Source organism: Penicillium coprophilum (assembly GCF_028826855.1).
Source record: "Penicillium coprophilum strain IBT 35676 chromosome Unknown utg000005l_segment0_segment0, whole genome shotgun sequence".
In the NCBI taxonomy this organism is placed as follows: domain Eukaryota; kingdom Fungi; phylum Ascomycota; class Eurotiomycetes; order Eurotiales; family Aspergillaceae; genus Penicillium; species Penicillium coprophilum.
The window spans coordinates 1,188,180-1,206,924 of record NW_026622724.1 but is presented as its reverse complement, the minus strand read 5'-3'; the positions used below and the strand labels follow the sequence as shown (position 1 = coordinate 1,206,924).

The 18,745-nt window shown below is 48.4% G+C and overlaps 9 protein-coding genes across 9 annotated transcripts; 4 read left to right on the top strand and 5 right to left on the bottom strand.

Moving 5' to 3' along the window:
• Window positions 1-731: 731 nt before the first annotated feature.
• On the top strand, window positions 732-1,274 carry N7500_008050 (Zinc finger RING-type; the record flags this gene model as incomplete). Its single annotated transcript, XM_056679194.1, has 1 exon — window positions 732-1,274. One exon carries the CDS (start codon window positions 732-734, stop codon window positions 1,272-1,274), a length of 543 nt encoding a protein of 180 aa, XP_056529566.1.
• Window positions 1,275-2,119: 845 nt separating this feature from the next.
• N7500_008049 (DUF3405 domain-containing protein) lies at window positions 2,120-4,564 on the bottom strand (the record flags this gene model as incomplete). Its single annotated transcript, XM_056679193.1, has 1 exon — window positions 2,120-4,564. One exon carries the CDS (start codon window positions 4,562-4,564, stop codon window positions 2,120-2,122), a length of 2,445 nt encoding a protein of 814 aa, XP_056529565.1.
• A 409-nt stretch (window positions 4,565-4,973) lies between these two features.
• Window positions 4,974-5,426, bottom strand: N7500_008048 (uncharacterized protein; the record flags this gene model as incomplete). Its single annotated transcript, XM_056679192.1, has 1 exon — window positions 4,974-5,426. The coding sequence occupies one exon, from the start codon at window positions 5,424-5,426 to the stop codon at window positions 4,974-4,976; it is 453 nt and encodes a 150-aa protein (XP_056529564.1).
• A 299-nt stretch (window positions 5,427-5,725) lies between these two features.
• Window positions 5,726-6,061, bottom strand: N7500_008047 (uncharacterized protein; the record flags this gene model as incomplete). Its single annotated transcript, XM_056679191.1, has 1 exon — window positions 5,726-6,061. One exon carries the CDS (start codon window positions 6,059-6,061, stop codon window positions 5,726-5,728), a length of 336 nt encoding a protein of 111 aa, XP_056529563.1.
• A 1,249-nt stretch (window positions 6,062-7,310) lies between these two features.
• Window positions 7,311-8,154, top strand: N7500_008046 (phosphotransferase family protein; the record flags this gene model as incomplete). The annotated part of the gene is made up of 2 exons (XM_056679190.1): window positions 7,311-7,872; window positions 7,970-8,154. 2 exons carry the CDS (start codon window positions 7,311-7,313, stop codon window positions 8,152-8,154), a joined length of 747 nt encoding a protein of 248 aa, XP_056529562.1.
• A 1,015-nt stretch (window positions 8,155-9,169) lies between these two features.
• Window positions 9,170-10,275, top strand: N7500_008045 (Aminoglycoside phosphotransferase; the record flags this gene model as incomplete). The annotated part of the gene is made up of 3 exons (XM_056679189.1): window positions 9,170-9,247; window positions 9,301-9,700; window positions 9,767-10,275. The coding sequence occupies 3 exons, from the start codon at window positions 9,170-9,172 to the stop codon at window positions 10,273-10,275; spliced, it is 987 nt and encodes a 328-aa protein (XP_056529561.1).
• Window positions 10,276-11,093: 818 nt separating this feature from the next.
• Window positions 11,094-14,690, bottom strand: N7500_008044 (uncharacterized protein; the record flags this gene model as incomplete). Its single annotated transcript, XM_056679188.1, has 13 exons — window positions 11,094-11,186; window positions 11,237-11,302; window positions 11,381-11,625; window positions 11,738-12,027; window positions 12,182-12,212; window positions 12,605-12,851; window positions 12,902-13,297; window positions 13,360-13,685; window positions 13,750-13,863; window positions 13,916-14,201; window positions 14,257-14,296; window positions 14,345-14,373; window positions 14,448-14,690. 13 exons carry the CDS (start codon window positions 14,688-14,690, stop codon window positions 11,094-11,096), a joined length of 2,406 nt encoding a protein of 801 aa, XP_056529560.1.
• A 1,307-nt stretch (window positions 14,691-15,997) lies between these two features.
• On the top strand, window positions 15,998-17,213 carry N7500_008043 (60S ribosomal uL1 domain-containing protein; the record flags this gene model as incomplete). The annotated part of the gene is made up of 4 exons (XM_056679187.1): window positions 15,998-16,003; window positions 16,191-16,332; window positions 16,396-16,573; window positions 16,692-17,213. The coding sequence occupies 4 exons, from the start codon at window positions 15,998-16,000 to the stop codon at window positions 17,146-17,148; spliced, it is 783 nt and encodes a 260-aa protein (XP_056529559.1). The 3' UTR covers window positions 17,149-17,213.
• Window positions 17,214-17,382: 169 nt separating this feature from the next.
• N7500_008042 (uncharacterized protein) lies at window positions 17,383-18,645 on the bottom strand (the record flags this gene model as incomplete). The annotated part of the gene is made up of 1 exon (XM_056679186.1): window positions 17,383-18,645. One exon carries the CDS (start codon window positions 18,643-18,645, stop codon window positions 17,383-17,385), a length of 1,263 nt encoding a protein of 420 aa, XP_056529558.1.
• Window positions 18,646-18,745: the final 100 nt, after the last annotated feature.

The following is an 18,745-nucleotide window of genomic DNA, read 5'->3' as shown; positions in this document are numbered from 1 at the left end:
GTGAATTTGCCATGGCGAATATTGATCTCGCAGAAATCTAGAACCTTTCTGTTTACTTTCTTCGGGTTCGATCGGTCCCTAGCTTATCTCTACCAAGACGGTTTCCCCGTTCTCTGCGGAGCTATAACAAATCCCGGGGTCACCGATGCGGGTACAATACATCCATGGTATACAACCGAGAATGAGGCTTTATTCAGAGGAAAAAGACTCTGTGTTTGTTTGGATTAGAAGGCAAACCTTCATGATCTAGCCAATCACTCCATGTAAATAGAGACTTGGTTGGCTCTGGGGGTGGATATCGTCTGTTGATCTGTGGAACTCCCAGCCGGTGGATTCTCTAGATACTCAACATCTCAACATTTATATATCTCGAGTTCTCGATTTCTACATGTTCATAACTACCTGTCAATCTGAGAATAACAAGATCTCAACGACTACATTTCAATCACATCTGAAATTCCAATCAGACCCATACTAGGGCTGTGAAGTTCATACACACTTCAACCTACATCTCCGCCACATTCTCGACAACATTCATATATATCCTCAGATGCTTTGATCAATTCAAAGCCACATATATCACACAATGTCACCTAGTAAAACATCAACGTCCCCCCAACCGTCCCTCCCCTCGACCCAACCTCCGAATGGCGCGCCTGGCAAACCCTCAAAGTACTCTACACCCTCCAACTAAACCAACAAATCCGACGACGCTGCATCCTCGAGCAAAAATGCATGGAAGATCGCGCCTTATCCGATCGCTTTCGTCCCCTGGTCTTCCTCGAACCCGTCCCAACTCTCCAAAAACCCTCCCCAAACCCAAATCCAGCCAAAGAACCAAACAACAACCCCTTCAACGAAACCACCATGGACGCCCTCCACACGAAAGTAAAACTCCTGCGCGCGCGCTCGAGAAAGGGAAGGAACTCGCCGCCGAGATCGAGCGACGCATGGCCCTGGACCCGCCTATCAAGTTTCCCACGCATTTCTGCCACAATTGTGTTCAGGACGGGGAGATGGTCGAGGTACTGCTTACGAAATGTGGACATCGGGTTTGTAGGACGTGTCTTGACTTTTTGACTGATGCGGATGGGCAGTATGAGTGTAGTATTTGTTTTGTACCTGCTGAATTTGTGGCGCGGAGTCCGTTGGCGTTGATTCAGGATTTTCCGGAGATACCGACGCCATTTAAAGGACGTGGCAGTTGGGATGGGGGTGTTCCGACTGGTGATCGGGATTGGGATATGAGTGAGGTTTTGTTTTCTGATCGTTGAGCTAGATTGCATTTATATATGGCATGGTTTGTTAGGTTTAGCGACATTTCATATACAAGATCGGATGGACAATGAAAGCAATTTGAAATCTTTTCACGATCCCTCGTATAACCGAAATAGTCCTGGTATGGCAGTGTCAGTGTGATAGTTCGGCTTTATTATGGAGGATACTGTATCAGGCATATTGTATATTCAATTGCATCCGATTCTATACAGTATGCGAGAAGCTAGGTCGAAGATCGAATGGATTTCTTATTGCTTGATCATATGAGTTCCCAATGCATAGATCTTCTATGGTTTACTTTTCTTTACATTACATGTATAAAAATGTCAACAACATACTACCCTACAAGATATTTGAAAGGACGACTCAAAAGGCTGCAGAAGACTCTCTGAAGGTCCGAATGGTATTAACAAAGGGTAAACTTCATTACAGGAAGTCTCAAGTGGCGCATTGGCAGAGACGACACCTCCTGCACTAGAAGATTCATCTTTCTCCAATCCTAGTCAAAGTAAAAAAAAAACAAAAATTTCCCGATCACAATCTAGCGAACCTCTATTGACCATAAGGGAATATTCATGCATCGTGAGCCATAAGGCCATGCCATCCCAGCCATGGGAACGCCTTTTTACCGAAATCAAGAAACGGGAATCCAAAACGTGGGGACACTATGCCACCGGGGAATGAAGGGGACATTATACAGTAATTATAAGAATGACAAATAAGCATCTACCCCAAAAGCGTACATGAATCCTGGAGATGGCAGAGAGGTATAAGGAACAACGCCCAAATGACTGGCATGCGTGTTGCAGCAATTGCGAGAGAGATCATGTAGAAGCCCTCTTTAGCGGTCCTCTGCTTTTTCTCCTTCGTCAATGACCATATTGACTTCTTTGACGGGGTGCAACAGCATAGGAGGAAGACACATGCGGCCTTCGCCAGCTAGTTCCTGCTGCTCACCGCCGTCATTGTCGACGCGGAGACCAAGCCAGCGGCGCCAGAGGTTTGGTGAGAAGCCTGCGGAATAGAACCAGGTCGTGCCACGGAAGTTGTGTTCACGATCGCCGAAGATGGATGTACGAGCGCCACCGGAGGCTCCATTGCGACCGGCATTGAACACTGATTCCAGGTAACGGGTGGGCCAGCGGCGGTCAACGTAGACGGCGTGTGGGACGAAGACAGCCTTGAAGCCGTGGTGCAGGGCGGTGGTCGCGGGCCACATCTCTGAGAACATACTGTGACGCTTGAGACTGCATTCGCGGTGCATGGTGGTGAGGAGCTTGCGGGAAATACGTGACGCGGTGATGATTGCCGTGCGCCGTGGTGGCATGCCCTTCTCCTTGTTGTAGCCTGTCACGTCGTCGCGCAACAGCCAGGTTGTGCCCTCGGGGTCGTAAAGCGGATTGAAAACGACTAGGTCGGCGTCCTCACCCACACCCCATTGATACTGATCCTTATCCATGCTTGTGGGTGGGATGCCCTCGCCCTCGACTTCGAAAATGTCCCGTTCATCGGGGCGCTCAGGACCCCAGATGGACTTGTCACCCTGTTGGTGCATTGAGCTCCGCGCGCTGCCTCCGGCGCCATTGGCAGCGCTCCACATATTGTTGGCGGAGTTGGTGCCGCTCTCGGTCTGCACGCGGACCATTTGCCGGAAGTCTTCCCAGGAGCCGTGGACGGAGGGAACATAGAAGCGAGCGTTACGTTCCCAGAGACCCTTTCGCGGCTGCTTCTTCGCCCATTCGCCAACTTTGTCGAAAAGGTGGTACCAGTGGCCCGTGTAACGCGCGTCCATCTCCCAGTTCCAGAAGTAATCGTACTCGGGATGCTGGAACGCGAAGTACTGCATGGGCATATACGTGCTGCGGTAGACACCGTGGATTGGCAAACCGCGAGTCAGGGTCTCCTCCAATCCGGGATACATCAGGGCCATCTGAGGCTCAGACCAGAGTGTTCCCATACCGCGGAACTCTTCTGGAAGCGCATCGTCAAGTACACGTTGGTATGTCTCGTCATCAGACCAGATCTGAAGATTGGTATCCTTGACATGGACCAAGAAGTGAATAGTATACTCGCCACCGGACATCAGCGAGAGCTCCGAGATGACAGAGCGCATATACATAATATCTTCCGGTGTATAGTGGAAGTCGTGCCATGTGCGGATCACCACCGCAGTGCGCGGCAGACGCTCGGGTCCAACCGTGGGCGGTTCGTTGCGGCTATCTTCTGCAGGCGGCGGGATGTTCACCTTGGGAATACCCATTGGCATAGAAACAAAGCGGTTGAGACGCGGCTCCGGCAGTTCATTAAAGCGATGGCGGTTGGCTGCGTGACAGCGGTTTTGCGCGGCAGCCCAGTCCACCTGTCGGAAGTCCACTGGCGGAATATCCTCCCACACACGGTCGGCACCATCACGATGGCCCTCCATGCCCGCGCCTGTGCCGCCCTTCTTGACCCCGTATCCCAGTCCGTATGGACCCAATCGGCCAAACCGATCGAAGCACATGTCATCCCGAATACCCAACATCGTATTCGAGCCCAGCACCGGGTCCGGGAAGCCCTTTGGAACTCCAGCGTAGCTTTGGATGGACGGAACCCGTAGCGTGTTTTCAGCATTGAGGAAGCATTCGCGCTTTTCGCCGTGTTTCCCTATGTATTCCGGCGACTGGTAGTCAGGATAAGGATTAAACACATTACTCAACATGTTCGGGGCCAAATTCCTCTTGGAGACCTTCTTGGCGTCCTGTTCCTGCTCCTGCTCCTTCTCGTTGCTTTGTTCCAACCCCATACCCATGTCCTCAGAGCCATCACCGGGATATTCAGGGACATTATCAGCGCGTGGGACCAAGGAAGAGATACCGCCCTCGTAGCGACTGAGGAACGGGAAGCTCTCCCATTGTGGCGGTTTGGGGGTGCCGGCGACCTTGGGCAGGTCGGCTGCGACTGTTGAAGCGGTACCGGAGAGTGTAAATCGGAAGAGGGTGAGGATGAAGAGGACGAGGGTCGCGAACAGCGCGAAGCAGAGCCAACGCATGATTCGTTGGGGCACGCGAAACCCGACGCTAGCTTGGGGGCGGCGAAGACTCCCGCCAGCTACGAGGGGCGGCGGGTAGGACTCCGCGACATTATTGTCGTCCAGCGACTCGTCGCCGGAATTGGCGTCATCGCTTTGGTGGTGATGGTATGTGTGACGGCCGATGGTAGGTTGTTTTTCGACGTCTGTATCTCGTGAATTATAAGGTGATGGGGGCTTGTATGCTGCGGAGTGCCTCCTCGCCTGGACGGTCATGATGCCAGACAAGATATCAACATTGAATGATTCGGGTTTCCCAGATCACTCAATCGCCCATCTATCTAATACAGTGTAATAGGAGAAATCGATCAAATATTGCCCAAATCAGGGGGGTTGTTGGAGGGAGAGAGGCACGCGACTGTGTGTTGATCGTCGGTCCGGCAATTTGGGGGGACCTAGGCCTGCAGCACTTCAAAGAGGTAAAAAAGAAAGTAGAAAACAGAAACACAATCAGAATCAGAGTATCAAGCTAAATTCGGACAATAAAAACATGCAAAACAAAAGGATAAACAAGGCCGGTATTTCGTGCCAAGACTGCTGGCGCTGCCCAAGAAAGGGATTACGCAGTTGCATCCTCAAATGGACTGGTCCAAGCCCTAGCGGAGATTGTTCTTGGTTTTTTAATTTAATTGACTTGGTCTGGGCTTTTTATAGGTCTTCTATCCATAGACTTCATTTGCAGAATATTCATTCCCCATGGAAAATTCACTGCGCGGATCAACCCGCTCATGCCCTTCTTCACATGAGCCAAAACGTAACTGGCCAATTCCTTATACAACTCAGGCTTTTCCTCCTCCTCAGCATCCGCATACAAATATTCCAGAGCTCCTCCGTTGACGGCAATCTCTTCATAAGTTGACCGATCAGCTCTCTCGACTCCAATGCAAGCTACACATGTCCCAAACTTTAACAACATCGCGGTGACAATCAATCGGCACATTCGGCCATTGCCGTCAATAAACGGATGGATGTTAACGAAGTTGTGTGTGAACTTTGAAGCCAAGGCGACAGGGTCAATCATTCCAGCCGTCGTGGCTGCTTTCAGGTCATACTTGAGCTCGCGGAACATTGACGTCATTTTGGATGGAACGAGGGAGTGGTGGGGGAATGCATGTAGGCCTGCACTAACTTCGTCTGCTCGTAGACGCCACTATATTCTATCCAAGCAGTAGTCTCAACGTCCACTTTGTAGGTCAGAATTCGGTGGGCTTCAAGGAGAATTTCTTCGCTGAGGTCTTGGCCACAGATGCACAACTGGCCAATCATAATTGCCGCAGCGTTTGCATGCTACACAACCTCTCGTCGACTACGCAGGACAGCTGAGGTGTCTGTAGGGAGGTTTCGGTGGACTTGGCTCTCTTTGAGAGGATAGTATTCTTAGTCTTGCTCTTCGATCTCCTCGGAAATTTCTTGGCCACGGAAGATCGCGAGACAGACTTTGAGGGTGATGCCTGAGCTACTACCGGCTTCCTCGATCATATTCGAGCCATATACCATCCATGCGAGGGAGTGAAGAATATGGTCCTCACATACCGCTTCTTGGTGAGGTGTGAGATCGGTTTTGAATAACTTGGACAGCTGATTTGTGGGCGTGATAAGCTCCTGGAAGATGCAATCGGGGTCAAAATCTTTGTGACTGATCTTACAATCGCGACAGTCCTCTGCCATGGTAATGGTGAAGCAGGTATCGACTGTGCGCAGAGCAGCAAACATGATTCGTTGACTGAGGTGAAGTGTAGATTGCATAGATTGCATAGATTGCATAGATTGCATAGATTGCGTCGAAAACATTTGGTTGGAGAAACTAAGTGGTGATGGTAAGCAGAAGGTGATGAGCTGAGCCTGATGCTGAGTACAAGCTGGTGATGGAACTGAAAGGTGTAGAAGTATCAAAACAGTCAAAATAAGGTGGTGAGAGTCACCAGGGTAACCTTAGGACGTATTGAAGGCTAGAGTATCTCACCAGTCTTCTTAGATGTTGTTGGTCGTCTTCCTGCATACCTGTTACTCTTTTCACTTGATGAATGAAGAAAGTGTAAGACAGACTGTGCGTCCTTTTCCATGTACCTTTGACACCAGGAAAGCACTAGTTGATGTCAGCACGGACTCTTACCTAGGTATGTCCAAAGTGTAGATTTAGGGACTTTGTAGTAGCGCGCTACACCGCGAATTGATAAGATTTCTTGATTCGTGAAAGCCTAGATAGCTAATAAGATCCTACCCTCTTACTCTATTGAATTTCTAGAGCTTCAAGAGCGAATTGGTGGTATAGTGGGTAGTTGAATTCATTGATTACTAATTTATAGACACGTTTTGGGTAGGGTGCGTAGCTCGCTTGCATGCGTAGCTCGCTTGTGAAATATGTTAGTATTCGTAAGTAATTACATTAGGTGCATTTTACCATTCGGCTGAAAGATCATAATCGGAACGTCCGATTGTCACAGCAGTTGTATATATACTAGGGTCTAGCAACCGCTCGGGACCACAGGGTATGGCGTTCATCATGGGGTAGCAGTAGGAGCTTATAATAAAACAGGCCAAAGCCCCCGCACCACATCATTACTTCAATCTAGTTCCGCCAAAAAAGGGCTTTCTCAACGAACATCATTCTTCACCGAATAACGCGATATGAATCACAATCATTCCAATTATCAGGTCCGCCTTGATTTTAATAATGGCAATCATGGCTTATTGAAGAGAACGTTCGGTCTGCCAGTATGTGCCGGAAGATATTATGAGTTATGAACCCTGCTCAAGAGGCTCACTAGGCAAATACCTTGGTTGAACCAATTGCGTATGATTCTGAGTGCCCCTTTAAGTACAATAACTTTGTGTATCGCGTCTCTCTGCCGTCTCCACTCGAAAAGAAAATGGGGCCTGTCAGAACAAGCCCGGTTGTGTGGCTATTCCTTCCGGCACTAGTGATCTGATCCTTCGTCTGACAAACTCTGATGCTACATCCATGGGAGCAGCGAATCGTGTCGAGAATGAGGTTGCTATGATGACTCTAGCTGCGGCTGCGCTAGACCCAAATTTCGAACCCAACGTTGTGCCTCGTCTGTATGGCTGGGCTGGAACCACATCTAAAAAAGGGGAGCCACAGCAAGGTTGGATCCTCCAGAAGCTCATGCCAGGCGTTCCTCTAGACGAAAAGCTAGACAACATGGAACTCGAGGAGAAGAAAGAAATATTTGCACAGATCGCAAAGCTCCTCAAAAGTCTTCAGGACTTCCCACTACCCGCCTCTGTTACTGAATTTGGAGGACTGACCTTTGATAACGATAGCAACATAATCAGTGCACCAATGACCACCACCAGTACTGGTCCCTGGCCCTCGTACGAGGCTGCATTTGAAGCACGGCTCAAGCAAGCTCTGAAGAAAACCGACGAGAATTCTTATATCCGGGGCTGGCATGAGAATGGCGTCCGGGACCGACTAGAGGCCTTTATAGAGCGAGGGCTCCCAGAATATTTCAAGCAGCTTGAATCGCGCGACGACAAGGCAATAATCCACGCAGATTTCAGTAAGCATTTTTCCCTTTCACCTCCCGAACCCAAACGCTTGTTCTTATAGATGCTTTCTATCAGCACCCAACAACCTATTATTCGACATTTCCTTAGGTCGTATCACAGGATTAATTGACTTCGACTTTTCGTGCGTTCTCCATCCTTCATACGAGTTCCTTTGCTCCTTTAGTGGGTTTGGCGGCAAGTTTGGGGGCTGGCCCGACATTGAGGCCCGTGAAGAAAGGGCCCTAAAGGAAGCCAAATTACACGGCTTCCCAGACCCTCTCCCCAATAATTAGCAAGACTACGAGGGAGTTCAGTGGAAAGTTGCGAAGGCCTGGGAAGACGCCCTTCAGAATGAGGGTTGTAAGCGCCCGATGACAATCCGAGGGATTGACATTGTCGCTGATATCGATGCCCTCCTTAGTTCTATCCTACCCTGGCGCGTGACAAATTCAGATATTCTGAGGAGGCAAACCGATCAAGCCATTCAAAACTGCCGAAATAAGAACGAGAAAGTCCTGATTGAGATTCTGGAGCCTATCGGATTCTAGAATTATTAGTAGTTCGCTTTCGGGTCCGATTTAAGCCTTAAGCGAACAAACCTCGCACCGATTCACTTTCTCGAGCCTCGCCAAGCTGTTGATGTTTCATTTGGACTCTATATTTGTCCAGTTGGTATATTCAATAGCAAAACTTAAGATATATTATTCCACACTCCTTCCAACTTTGAAGAACAGTATATATATTGTGGTACTCTACTTATATGCTGGCTTCTTTATTTATCAACATTGGGTATATTTCCCATAGAATGTGATTGACGACCTAGAATAGATAATCAAGCCTACTGTCAGCTACCCATTGACGGTTCGTCAGGAATATATAGGAGAATCTACGCTATTCGTGGATGTTTGGATTTAGATAAGCTCCGTTGATCATAGGCAGTTTCTCGGTTTAAACTTTGATCCATTTAACGACCACGTCTATTATCTCATGATTTCTTCTTTGTGTCCGGTTGGCAGCATTAATATCAGGCATTGGTGGGAATTCCAACATGTATACCTTGCGCAGAATCGTGTTTATTGATCCATTCTGTAATTGCGCTGAAGTTTCGACATGTGTGCGTCGTGGAAACCCGTGCATCTGGTTGGCTATTCCCGCGATCCGTATATAAAATAAGACCAACATCGCTATTACACATAAGAACTTGTCGGAGGAGGTCGATACAATGGTCTGGGTTAATGTTAGAGGAAGTTGTATGTGAGTTTCGGATGAGGGAGAAACTCACCAACATGCTCCCACACCATCTCAGCAATGAAGGCCGTCATTCCTCTGAGTTCCTTGCTTACTGGAGCTCAGGCTCTGGCCATCGCACCTTCACTCAGTAGAGAGGTAAAATACTTATAGTGCAAAGGCATTTTCTGTTACTTACTTTTTTTGTACAGGATATCGAGATGTTCAAGGGTCCACTATACCTTCTAGTGTATATTATCTTACTAAGGAACAATCATAGTGACTACACCTGCGCATTGGGGCAGAACGAGATTGCGTATATCAAGTCACATGCAATTTCTCGAATGAACTATTATCGGTCACCTAAAACCCAGGAACATCCTGAGGACGGTCTCGCTCTTTTGGCCAAATACATGAGGGTTGCACCTTATCTTATTCCTCAATCTGCCAACGAAGCAGCGTCCAGCAACGTTCTAATGCACCCCGATCTTCATCTGTATAACATCTTCGTCGATCCAGAGACCCTTCAAATCACCCGTATCGTGGATTGGCAATCGGCATGTGTTGCACCATTGTTCTATCATGCCAATGTTCCTAGGATGTGTGCCCAGCGTGGGCCTCTTCCGGAGGGCTGGGCTGTGCCTGAATGACCGGAAGACTTTGATAACCTAAGTGTAGAGGAACAATTCAAGGTTGACAATAATCTAGAGAGTCAGACCCTTCACAAATATTACGAGGCCCAGGTGTATAAGCGATCACCTCGATTTTGGTCTGTCCTCAAAGACAAAAGGATCTCTATCATCCGGAAACCAGTCTGGCTCGTCACGGGAGTGTGGGAGAACCGCGATCTATTTTTCCTTCGTCAATCACTAATGTCGCTCTACGCGCATTGGGAAGAGCTTATTCCGGGTATGCCATGTCCCATAGAGTTTACCATGGAGGATGTTGAGCTTCATTCTAAGGAAGAGGAGAATATCAATGGTGTCGGGGAGTTGCTGACAATTCTCCAAGATAAAGCCTTGCTCCCGGTGGATGGTATGGTCGACCCCGAAGACTATGATACAGCCCAGAAGAACAGCCATAATTTCAAAGAGATATTCATTGGAGCGGCTAAAGATGATGACGAGAAGGAATCATTCACGAAACTGTGGCCATATCAGGAACGCGCAGACGCGGAGGGTTTGTAATCGATCAGGGCGGCAAAATGGCTTTAGATACACTTTCTAGCGGTCGTTCAGGCAGTTGTAGAGAATCCAGGAACTGTAAAAAGTAAAACGATAATGTTAATTCAATTACAAGAAATCTTACCTACTGCCTCGGCCATATACGGTAGTTATGTGTTTCATCCTATAGGCCTAGGGCACGCTATTTGAGACCGTATTAGCCCTAGCCATGTAGATCTTTCTACACGTGAGCCCAAATCCATCAGTTCGAGATCCTGGCAAAATAGAAGCTACATATCTGTACTTCGGCCATGACAACTAAATCAAAACAAACTTGAGCTGCCAAAGATTAGAATGTTGTATATAATCACGTGCCAACCAGCCCGGACTGAAATCTACTCAACCCGACCCAGCCCTACGGGTCTCCTAAAGCGGCCATAAGAAAACAGATGGTAAACAGATGGAAAGTTTGAAATTTCTGCTCATTTGTGCCCTTCTTGTTCTCTCTCTCCTTGCCCAGTTTGAGATTCTGAGATTTTACAATTGAGTACTTATACAGATCTCTGGGGGTTCCAAGGCAGAGAAGCAATTTTGGGAGTGGCGATGCCAAAGAAAAGAAAAACAAATGAGGCTAATAGCATAGCGTAGAGGAAAAAGAGCCGTTTGAAGAGAGAACATCAAAAGAAGTAGCGAACCAGTTGCAGAACCTCTTTCCTTGCAGAGATCAATGTCATGTGTGGCCAAAGAACTCCCCGCCATCGTCATCATCAATCCATCATTTGCAGATTTCGGTATTCTCCTTCACCCAGCTACACGTCCGATTCGAATTCGCATTATAGACCTTAATCGCGGTTGGTTTTCCGGAGCGCATCAGCGAGCCACTCCAGACCCTCGTACAGACCGTCACCAGTGGTGGCGCAGGTAGATTGAATGAACTACATCCGTTAGTGAACCTGTAAACACATATATCAAGAATGTCACCTACCCAAGCACGACGGGTAAGGCTCTGAAGACCAAGCTGCTGCGTGATCTCGGCGGGGCTCATGGCGTTCTAGAGAAAAAAAAGCGGGGGTCAGCATGGACATTTCATCTAGGAGTAAACCATTTCTCGATTCAAAGAAATCCTTACCGGCAGATCCTGCTTGTTGGCGAATACCAAAAGCATAGCGTCACGGAGCTCATCCTCGTTCAACATGCGCTGCAACTCCTCACGGGCCTCAACGATACGATCGCGATCGTTGCTGTCAACCACGAAGATGATACCCTGGGTGTTCTGGAAGTAGTGGCGCCACAGAGGACGAATCTTATCCTGACCACCGACATCCCACACGGTGAACTGAATGTTCTTGTATTCGACAGTCTCGACGTTGAATCCTGCAGGAGTCAGTTTCCGGTAGCGTTGACAGCAGTATCCACCACGGCGTATGATATTGCAAAGAGCGCATCACGGTGTCGACGGTGAATGGGATCGGAAAGGCGGACTAACCAATTGTGGGAATGGTGGTGACGATTTCACCGAGCTTCAGCTTGTACAGGATGGTGGTCTTACCAGCGGCATCAAGACCAACCATCAGGATGCGCATCTCCTTGCGGCCCCATAGTCGGTCAAACAACCGCGAGAAAGTGATACCCATATTGTCGGTAGCGAGATAACCCTCGGATCCTAAGAGGGGTGGATAGGTCAGAGAGATATCGAGGGATGGTGAAAGGGGAAAAGCGGAGGGGTTGGAAAACGTGTTGTGGACTTGTCGGTCAGAGATCCAGGGGGGGGCAAGTCTGGGCAACCAGTTAGACATCGGATCAACCACTTACCGGCAGAAAAAAGGTATAAGTTGGTTTAAGAAGTAATGAGATGCAAGTTCAGGGGAATATGAGAGAAGTCAGAAGGGGAAATTTGGTTTCGTTTTTGTTTTGAATACGCCAGAAATACGACCGTTGGCGGTGGGCGTAGTCTTCGTCACCTGTTTACTGGAGAGCACGCAACACCGTTAAGAAAATGAGGCTGAGAGATTTGAGAAGCACCTTATGATTTTACAGATGTAGATATATATGGTCTGACTATAATAGTTCTGCCTATAGGAACAAATAAGCAAGTCGAGATGTATTTTGTCGAAGAGGACACCGTGTTGGCCCCGTAAATGAAATACAGGGAGTCGCCCCAGGCTTAGACCCAGGTCCCACAGTATCTGATAGGCCCTTGGACACTTATCGTGCCTGCGTAATCCCTCTGGAACCCTTTTTCTCTTTGGTCCACATTTCCCCATAGCAATTTCTCTTTATTGTCGACGTCGTGATATTTTGTCCCGAGAGTTTCGGAAGAACGTTCGTATCATAGATCGATAAATCGTCTTACCTTCCATGGTATCGCTGGCATAACCGAAAACGGTCAAGAGCAAGATGGATGCAACAAAGATAACTGCGAAACTGACCCAATAGTCCGTCTTAGTATACCCATTCTTCACCCCAATCAATTCCGTCGAGAAATATGCACTCATCAAGCTAACCGGCAAGAACAAGATGGTCGCCTTAGCCAGCAGAATAGTGATCCGAGTGAGCTTCTCAACAGCTTGCGAGTCCTTGAGCGCAATCAAGTTGAAGTTCTAGGCCACGTCAGCAAAGCCCTCCAAATCAATACCGGGTCAATACCCACCAGGAATGTCAATGACTCTTTCTCATTGAGACAATTCTCAATCTCGCTCAGACAGTACAAATTAATACGATCAACCAACCGTTCGAAACGCGCCACAGCCGTCGAGCTCAACGGCACCCCGACCGATTTCTCAGTTGTGTTATGATGACCGGTATTGCTCACGACGCTCGACTGGCGCATATCCACAAACTCCATATCGCCAAACGTGGCTCCATACGGGAGAGCGGCTGGTTGGACCGAACGCGCTTCATCGCGGAGCATGCGTTGCCGTTGCAAGAGTCGCCGCATGATAAGCTCATAGCTCTGATATAATCGTTTGAGAACTGCGAGTCGTCGGCCAAGCCAGTGCAACTCATCCACCAAATCCACTACCGGACGAACGAGCATATCCTTTCTCTGCGCTGAGTTAGCCACCGTTCGAATGCATCAACAGAACGTCCTAAAAAGATAATATTTACCAATTTATCCAAAGCAACACCGTATTTATGTTCTCGCTTTGCGATAAGTCCATAACTCGACACCCAGTCATCGAAGATATAGTAGAAGAGCAAACTCGGTCCATCCTCCTGCTTGATATTGGCTTGGTCCGGTCCGAGGTCACTGAAATGTCGCACCCGGATTGTGATCAGCGACTCGCTCTCGGACATGGCAAAATGCTGTCTGGAGACGCCGGCGAAAATAAAGCGAATGTTCCTACGTACGATGTCGAGGACTGGCTTGGCTTCATCTATCGGCACTGCCTTTCGTCTTGGGAACGGGTTCTCTTGGATTGAAATTATCGTGCCTGCAAACAAGTTAGCGACTGCACTTCAGGCCCTGGGAAGGGGGTGTTGGGGTGCGGTCCATACCGTCATCACACTGGATCAGCCAGGTCCAAAGCCGTTTTCCATCCGGGAGATCTTGGGCATTCGGTTGTGATAGTGTGGGAATCACAAACAACGTATTATATCCGATACATGTATCTGATAAATTGTTTAATGTCTTGCTGACTCGAGTTCGATGTGGTATACTCACATCGAGGACCATGATCCACAGAAGAAAAGTGCCAGATTTGATCTGTGACTTGTGAAAAGGTGAGATTCTTGAATGACGCCGACTCGCGGGATTTCTCTGGATCGAGATGCTTGAGTGCATTCTCCGGGTCATCCGCTTCGTGTACGAACGAGGGCGCAATACTGGGTGCTCGTGAAGACCTTTTGGTTGGTATTGGTGTAGGTGTAGGTTCTGGTGTGGGATGCACTGGCTCTGTGCACATCATCCCCTGTAGTCGTTCGGACACTCCATACTGTTTGGTAATTGCCTAGCAATGCATGGTCAGCCATTACCGTTCATGCGAATGAAATCAAAAATCCTACCCTTATGCTTTCCTTCTGCTCCTCTGGTGCCCATATATTACTATACAAGGTCAGTATACACTTTTGAACTTGAGAGATTGGTTCTTACATCCACCGTGTACCGAAACACTTGTCTCTCTGTGCGGTGTCAGACCTTGGATATCGCATAGACGCAACTTTTAAGCCTAGTCGAATGTGAAAAGAAAACTTACCGGCTTGCTCAGCAATAATTTCAGTTCATCGGTGCCCAGATCAGATGCACACCATGCCTCTTCATTCCCGAAATCAAGCACAAAATTCTGAGTAAGGGGATCCTCTAAGCGGCGCATAGCAGTGTAAAACTGCGTCTTATCATCAATATTCTTGAACTTTTCCACGAGCGAACCCTCATCATCTAGACTTGAATAGTAATCCTGCGGCGCAGTAGACTCGTGCGAATCTGTTGTATAAGACATGATGAAGCAAAGTACTGGTTTGCCAGGCGCTCGATTTGGCGTAAAAGCTCCTGTAAATAAACCACCAAATCAATCGCCAATACTCAGAAAATCGGCTGTTAAGTCAGGGGGGTTACCTGATGAGGTTCAGAGTCTTATAACCTTTAGACATGAAACATCAACCCGGCGTATACGGGGAAATTAGCAAAAAGTCAAGGTGAAGTATTCTAATGTCTCGGGGGAGCAGCCTCAATTAAATCAAAAATACAAGAGGGGAGGGTGACCAGTCATCTGAGGCTGACACTGTCGGTCACGTTTAAGCGCTGCGATCATCTGTAGCCCCCCCGCAGACCAGGTCAAGTTCGTTTCACCCGAGAGTTGTCCTAAAATAGATTATGCGATCATCTTGTTGATTCCCGTCTACTGAGCCAAAGCTTGGGTGTTTGTCATCTGGACGGTTCAACCTTGGAATATATATATATGTACATTGGGCCGGGGTTAGGAGGTGCGGAGTCTGGGAGATTTTTTCAAGGTAAACGTATAGTGTAAATGGATCAAATAATTGACCAATGCAGCCCTGGAGGACACCCTGTGAAGATGCCTTGAGTCAGCTCAGCTGGACTATTATGCACCTGGTTAATACGCACTCGTGCTTGTGGCGGAGTAGATCGTCAGAGATATACACAAAATAATGTACCCAAGGAAATATGAGACCAAAGTCCTGACAAGCGCTACACAATGATATTATAAACCCCTTGATTGTTTAGTTTTAACAATGACATACAAGACTAGTTGGCCGCTTCAGTGGTCTTTTCGGTCTTTCCAGTCTTCTTAGATTTTCTGTTTTAGGGTATTTGTTGTGGATTTCCTCTTTGGTTTTCTACAACATACGTAGATAGTAGAAAGGAAGGGCTTATTTCTAAAAACAGATTTCTCATAGTCTTTGACATGGATATAGGATCAATAATAAAGTAATGATCGATACAATATAAGCGGGTCGGCCAGGTGGCGGGGCGACCGGGTCGATGCTTTCTATGTTGTACATTCTGCAGTGAACATACACAAAGCAATTGCAAGCACCGGGTTTCACTTGATGATTAAACAAATTCCCGAGAATGACGAGAAAAGAGCGCAATAGACAGGGCTCGGCTGTTACTTGAAGCAGCAGCAGTGCTGACTCGGCTGAACAGTGAGAGGTGAAAAAGGTACTTTTACTGTTATCCAAGGTAAGGCCGACAGTTGCTTAATGCGATGATTTGTATGAGCAAGTGGTATTGGACTGAGGACAAAGTACTTTGTACCCATGGACATGCTGAGCCGCTAACGTCATGACGGTGCGAAAGTTTGCGCTATGAGGTACTTTTTAACAGCTGTAATGAGACTGGCTGACTTCAATATAACCTTACAGCAACGACAAACACTACGTATTTCCGAGAATTGGGGAGATTGTTTCACGTTGATGCCTCAGGCCACAACATAAGTCAGCAAGAAAAATCTAGGGCACCGCTAATCCCATTGTAGACTAGCGCCAGTCCACACCCACAAGCGGAGAAATTCACGGCCCTCGACATTTTCTTTTCTCAAGCATTCAGCGCAGAGCCATACCATAAGAATTTCAACTTCTTTTGGAAGACTGTAGCAATCATGTCCAAGATCACAGTCGGTACGTTTCGCCTTATACTATCACCTGCATGATCTTACCACTAACTGCTCTTGTCTCTTACAGCCGGAGTGCGCCAGAATGTCGAGAACCTTCTCAACTACTCTCTCAATGAGAAGAAGCGTAACTTCAACGAGACCGTTGAGCTTCAGATCGGCCTGAAGAACTACGATCCCCAGCGTGATAAGCGTTTCTCTGGCACCATCAAGCTGCCTACCGTCCCCCGCCCCAACATGGCCATCTGGTGCGTTTCTCGACAACCCCTCCCGCGGCGCAAAGTTTTTACATTCGTACACGATGCTCAGCCGCGAAGGAAACCTACACATGAAGTGAACACAGAAGCTAACGGACGAAATCTATAGTATTCTTGGTGACCAGCACGATCTTGACCGTGCTAAGCACCACGGTATCGATGCCATGTCCGTTGACGATCTCAAGAAGCTCAACAAGAACAAGAAGCTCATCAAGAAGCTTGCTCGCAAGTACGATGCCTTCCTTGCTTCCGAGGGTCTGATCAAGCAGATTCCCCGTCTCCTCGGTCCCGGTCTCTCCAAGGCCGGAAAGTTCCCTACCCCCGTTTCCCACGCTGAGGACATGGCCGCCAAGGTCACCGACGTCAAGTCCACCATCAAGTTCCAGCTTAAGAAGGTTCTGTGCCTCGGTGTTGCCATCGGTAACGTCGAGATGGAGAAGGAGGCCCTTGTTGCCAACCTCATGCTCGCCATCAACTACCTTGTCTCCCTCCTCAAGAAGGGCTGGCAGAACGTTGGCAGTCTTGTCATCAAGGCTTCCATGTCTCCTCCCCACCGTGTCTACTAGATTATCTGTCGCTTAACTGCGCCGGTGTATTCTAGTTTGAGTCTGAGAACTGGGTTTATGTAGTCTCACGACTGAAAAAAAAATATGAAGCTCATGATCGGTCTCAATTTCTATCTCAATATCGTAATTCTCCTTAGATATGATGTAGCTGTAAAAAAAAAAAAGAGTTGGATAATTTACATTGCTCATGTGGCGGCAAATAAGAGATCTATAATACACATGCAGGGAATCAATTTACTCCATGCCTGCCATCAATTCGGTCTTATCCAGAATCATACCCCGCATGCCAATGAACTCACGAAGACTTGCCCACTCTTCACCAACCTCCTCACCTCTCATATAAGGATCCTTGAAACCCCACGCGCAAGCAACTCTATCCATGGCAGCACGCTCTTCCTCGCGCAACCACCGTTGTCGCAGAGGGATGCCAGGAATCCAGACCACACGCTCCATCTGATCGTTAGCCGTGGTGATAGCCAATATACCCATGGAGGATGTACCGCCGACATAAGCCAGCGTAGCAGCGAATGCAATACCAGTCGCTACGTTCGGATCCGTGGTGTTTTGGAATGTTGCAGCCCATGATGCAAGAGCATAACAAGCAGCCGGTGCAGCCGCAATACCAACTAGAGGGACGCCGGCTTTCTTGAAGATCTTCGCGCGGTGGAAAGCGGGGGCGCAGAAAGTGTTGTCGATGATGGCTAGCACGAGCGAAAGGTTTTTCTGTGCAATGGCGACCCCAAGAGCCTTGTTAGCCAACTCCGCCGGAACGGCGCTGTTGATACTCTTGGGATTGGCCTTCAGCAACTTCACTGGAGAGCTGCCTTCTTCTGGGACAGGCTTGTAGGCGTAAAGGTGGAAGATCTCGGGGAAGTGCTCGGCTCGTCGTAGCATAGTCAGGGTCTCGGTGCAAGATTGCAGAGCTTCGGGCGAAATGAAGACCTTCTCGTCCTTCAAAAGTTCAATGGCAATTCCTGCGACTGAATCTGCCAGTCGGGCGTCCGGGTGTTGTGAGGACTGTGCTTTGCCTTTGTTCTTCGCGGCAGTTTGCTTCTCTTCCAGGTCCAGTAAAGAAGAGATCGCGCTGCCCTCGCCCTTTGAGGGCCCCTCGCTTTGATCCCGTTCTTGCGAGACAAGGGACTCCGCAACTCGCTGGCATCTTTGTAGCAAATCTACTACTACTTCATTGGAGGCCGCCGCGTTCGATTGATGCACGGCAGACGCATCCCGCGCAATCTCTTTGATTGCAGCCTCCGGGCTTATCTTTGTTGTTGTAGCGGATGCATACCGGCGGGTGGGAAGTAGAGGAGAGCACAATTCTAATCTATTGGTTTGCTTTGAGGGCTGTAGACGGAGGTTCGAGGCCGCAGGTCGAGTGCTGGGTATACGCGCGATAGGGAGACCATGACGGGGCGCTGAAGTCGAGAATTGACATAATCGACAGATCGAGCCCTGGGGCCGGGAGACTCTGTTGGCTGTAAGAACAACTCTTTTCATGGCTTTGGTGGTGAGTGACGTTGGAAGGCAGCTGTATTTTTTTTCGATGGGAGGCTCCAGGCGGAGACTTCGCCCCGGCGCTGTCCACTTCCCCGTACTC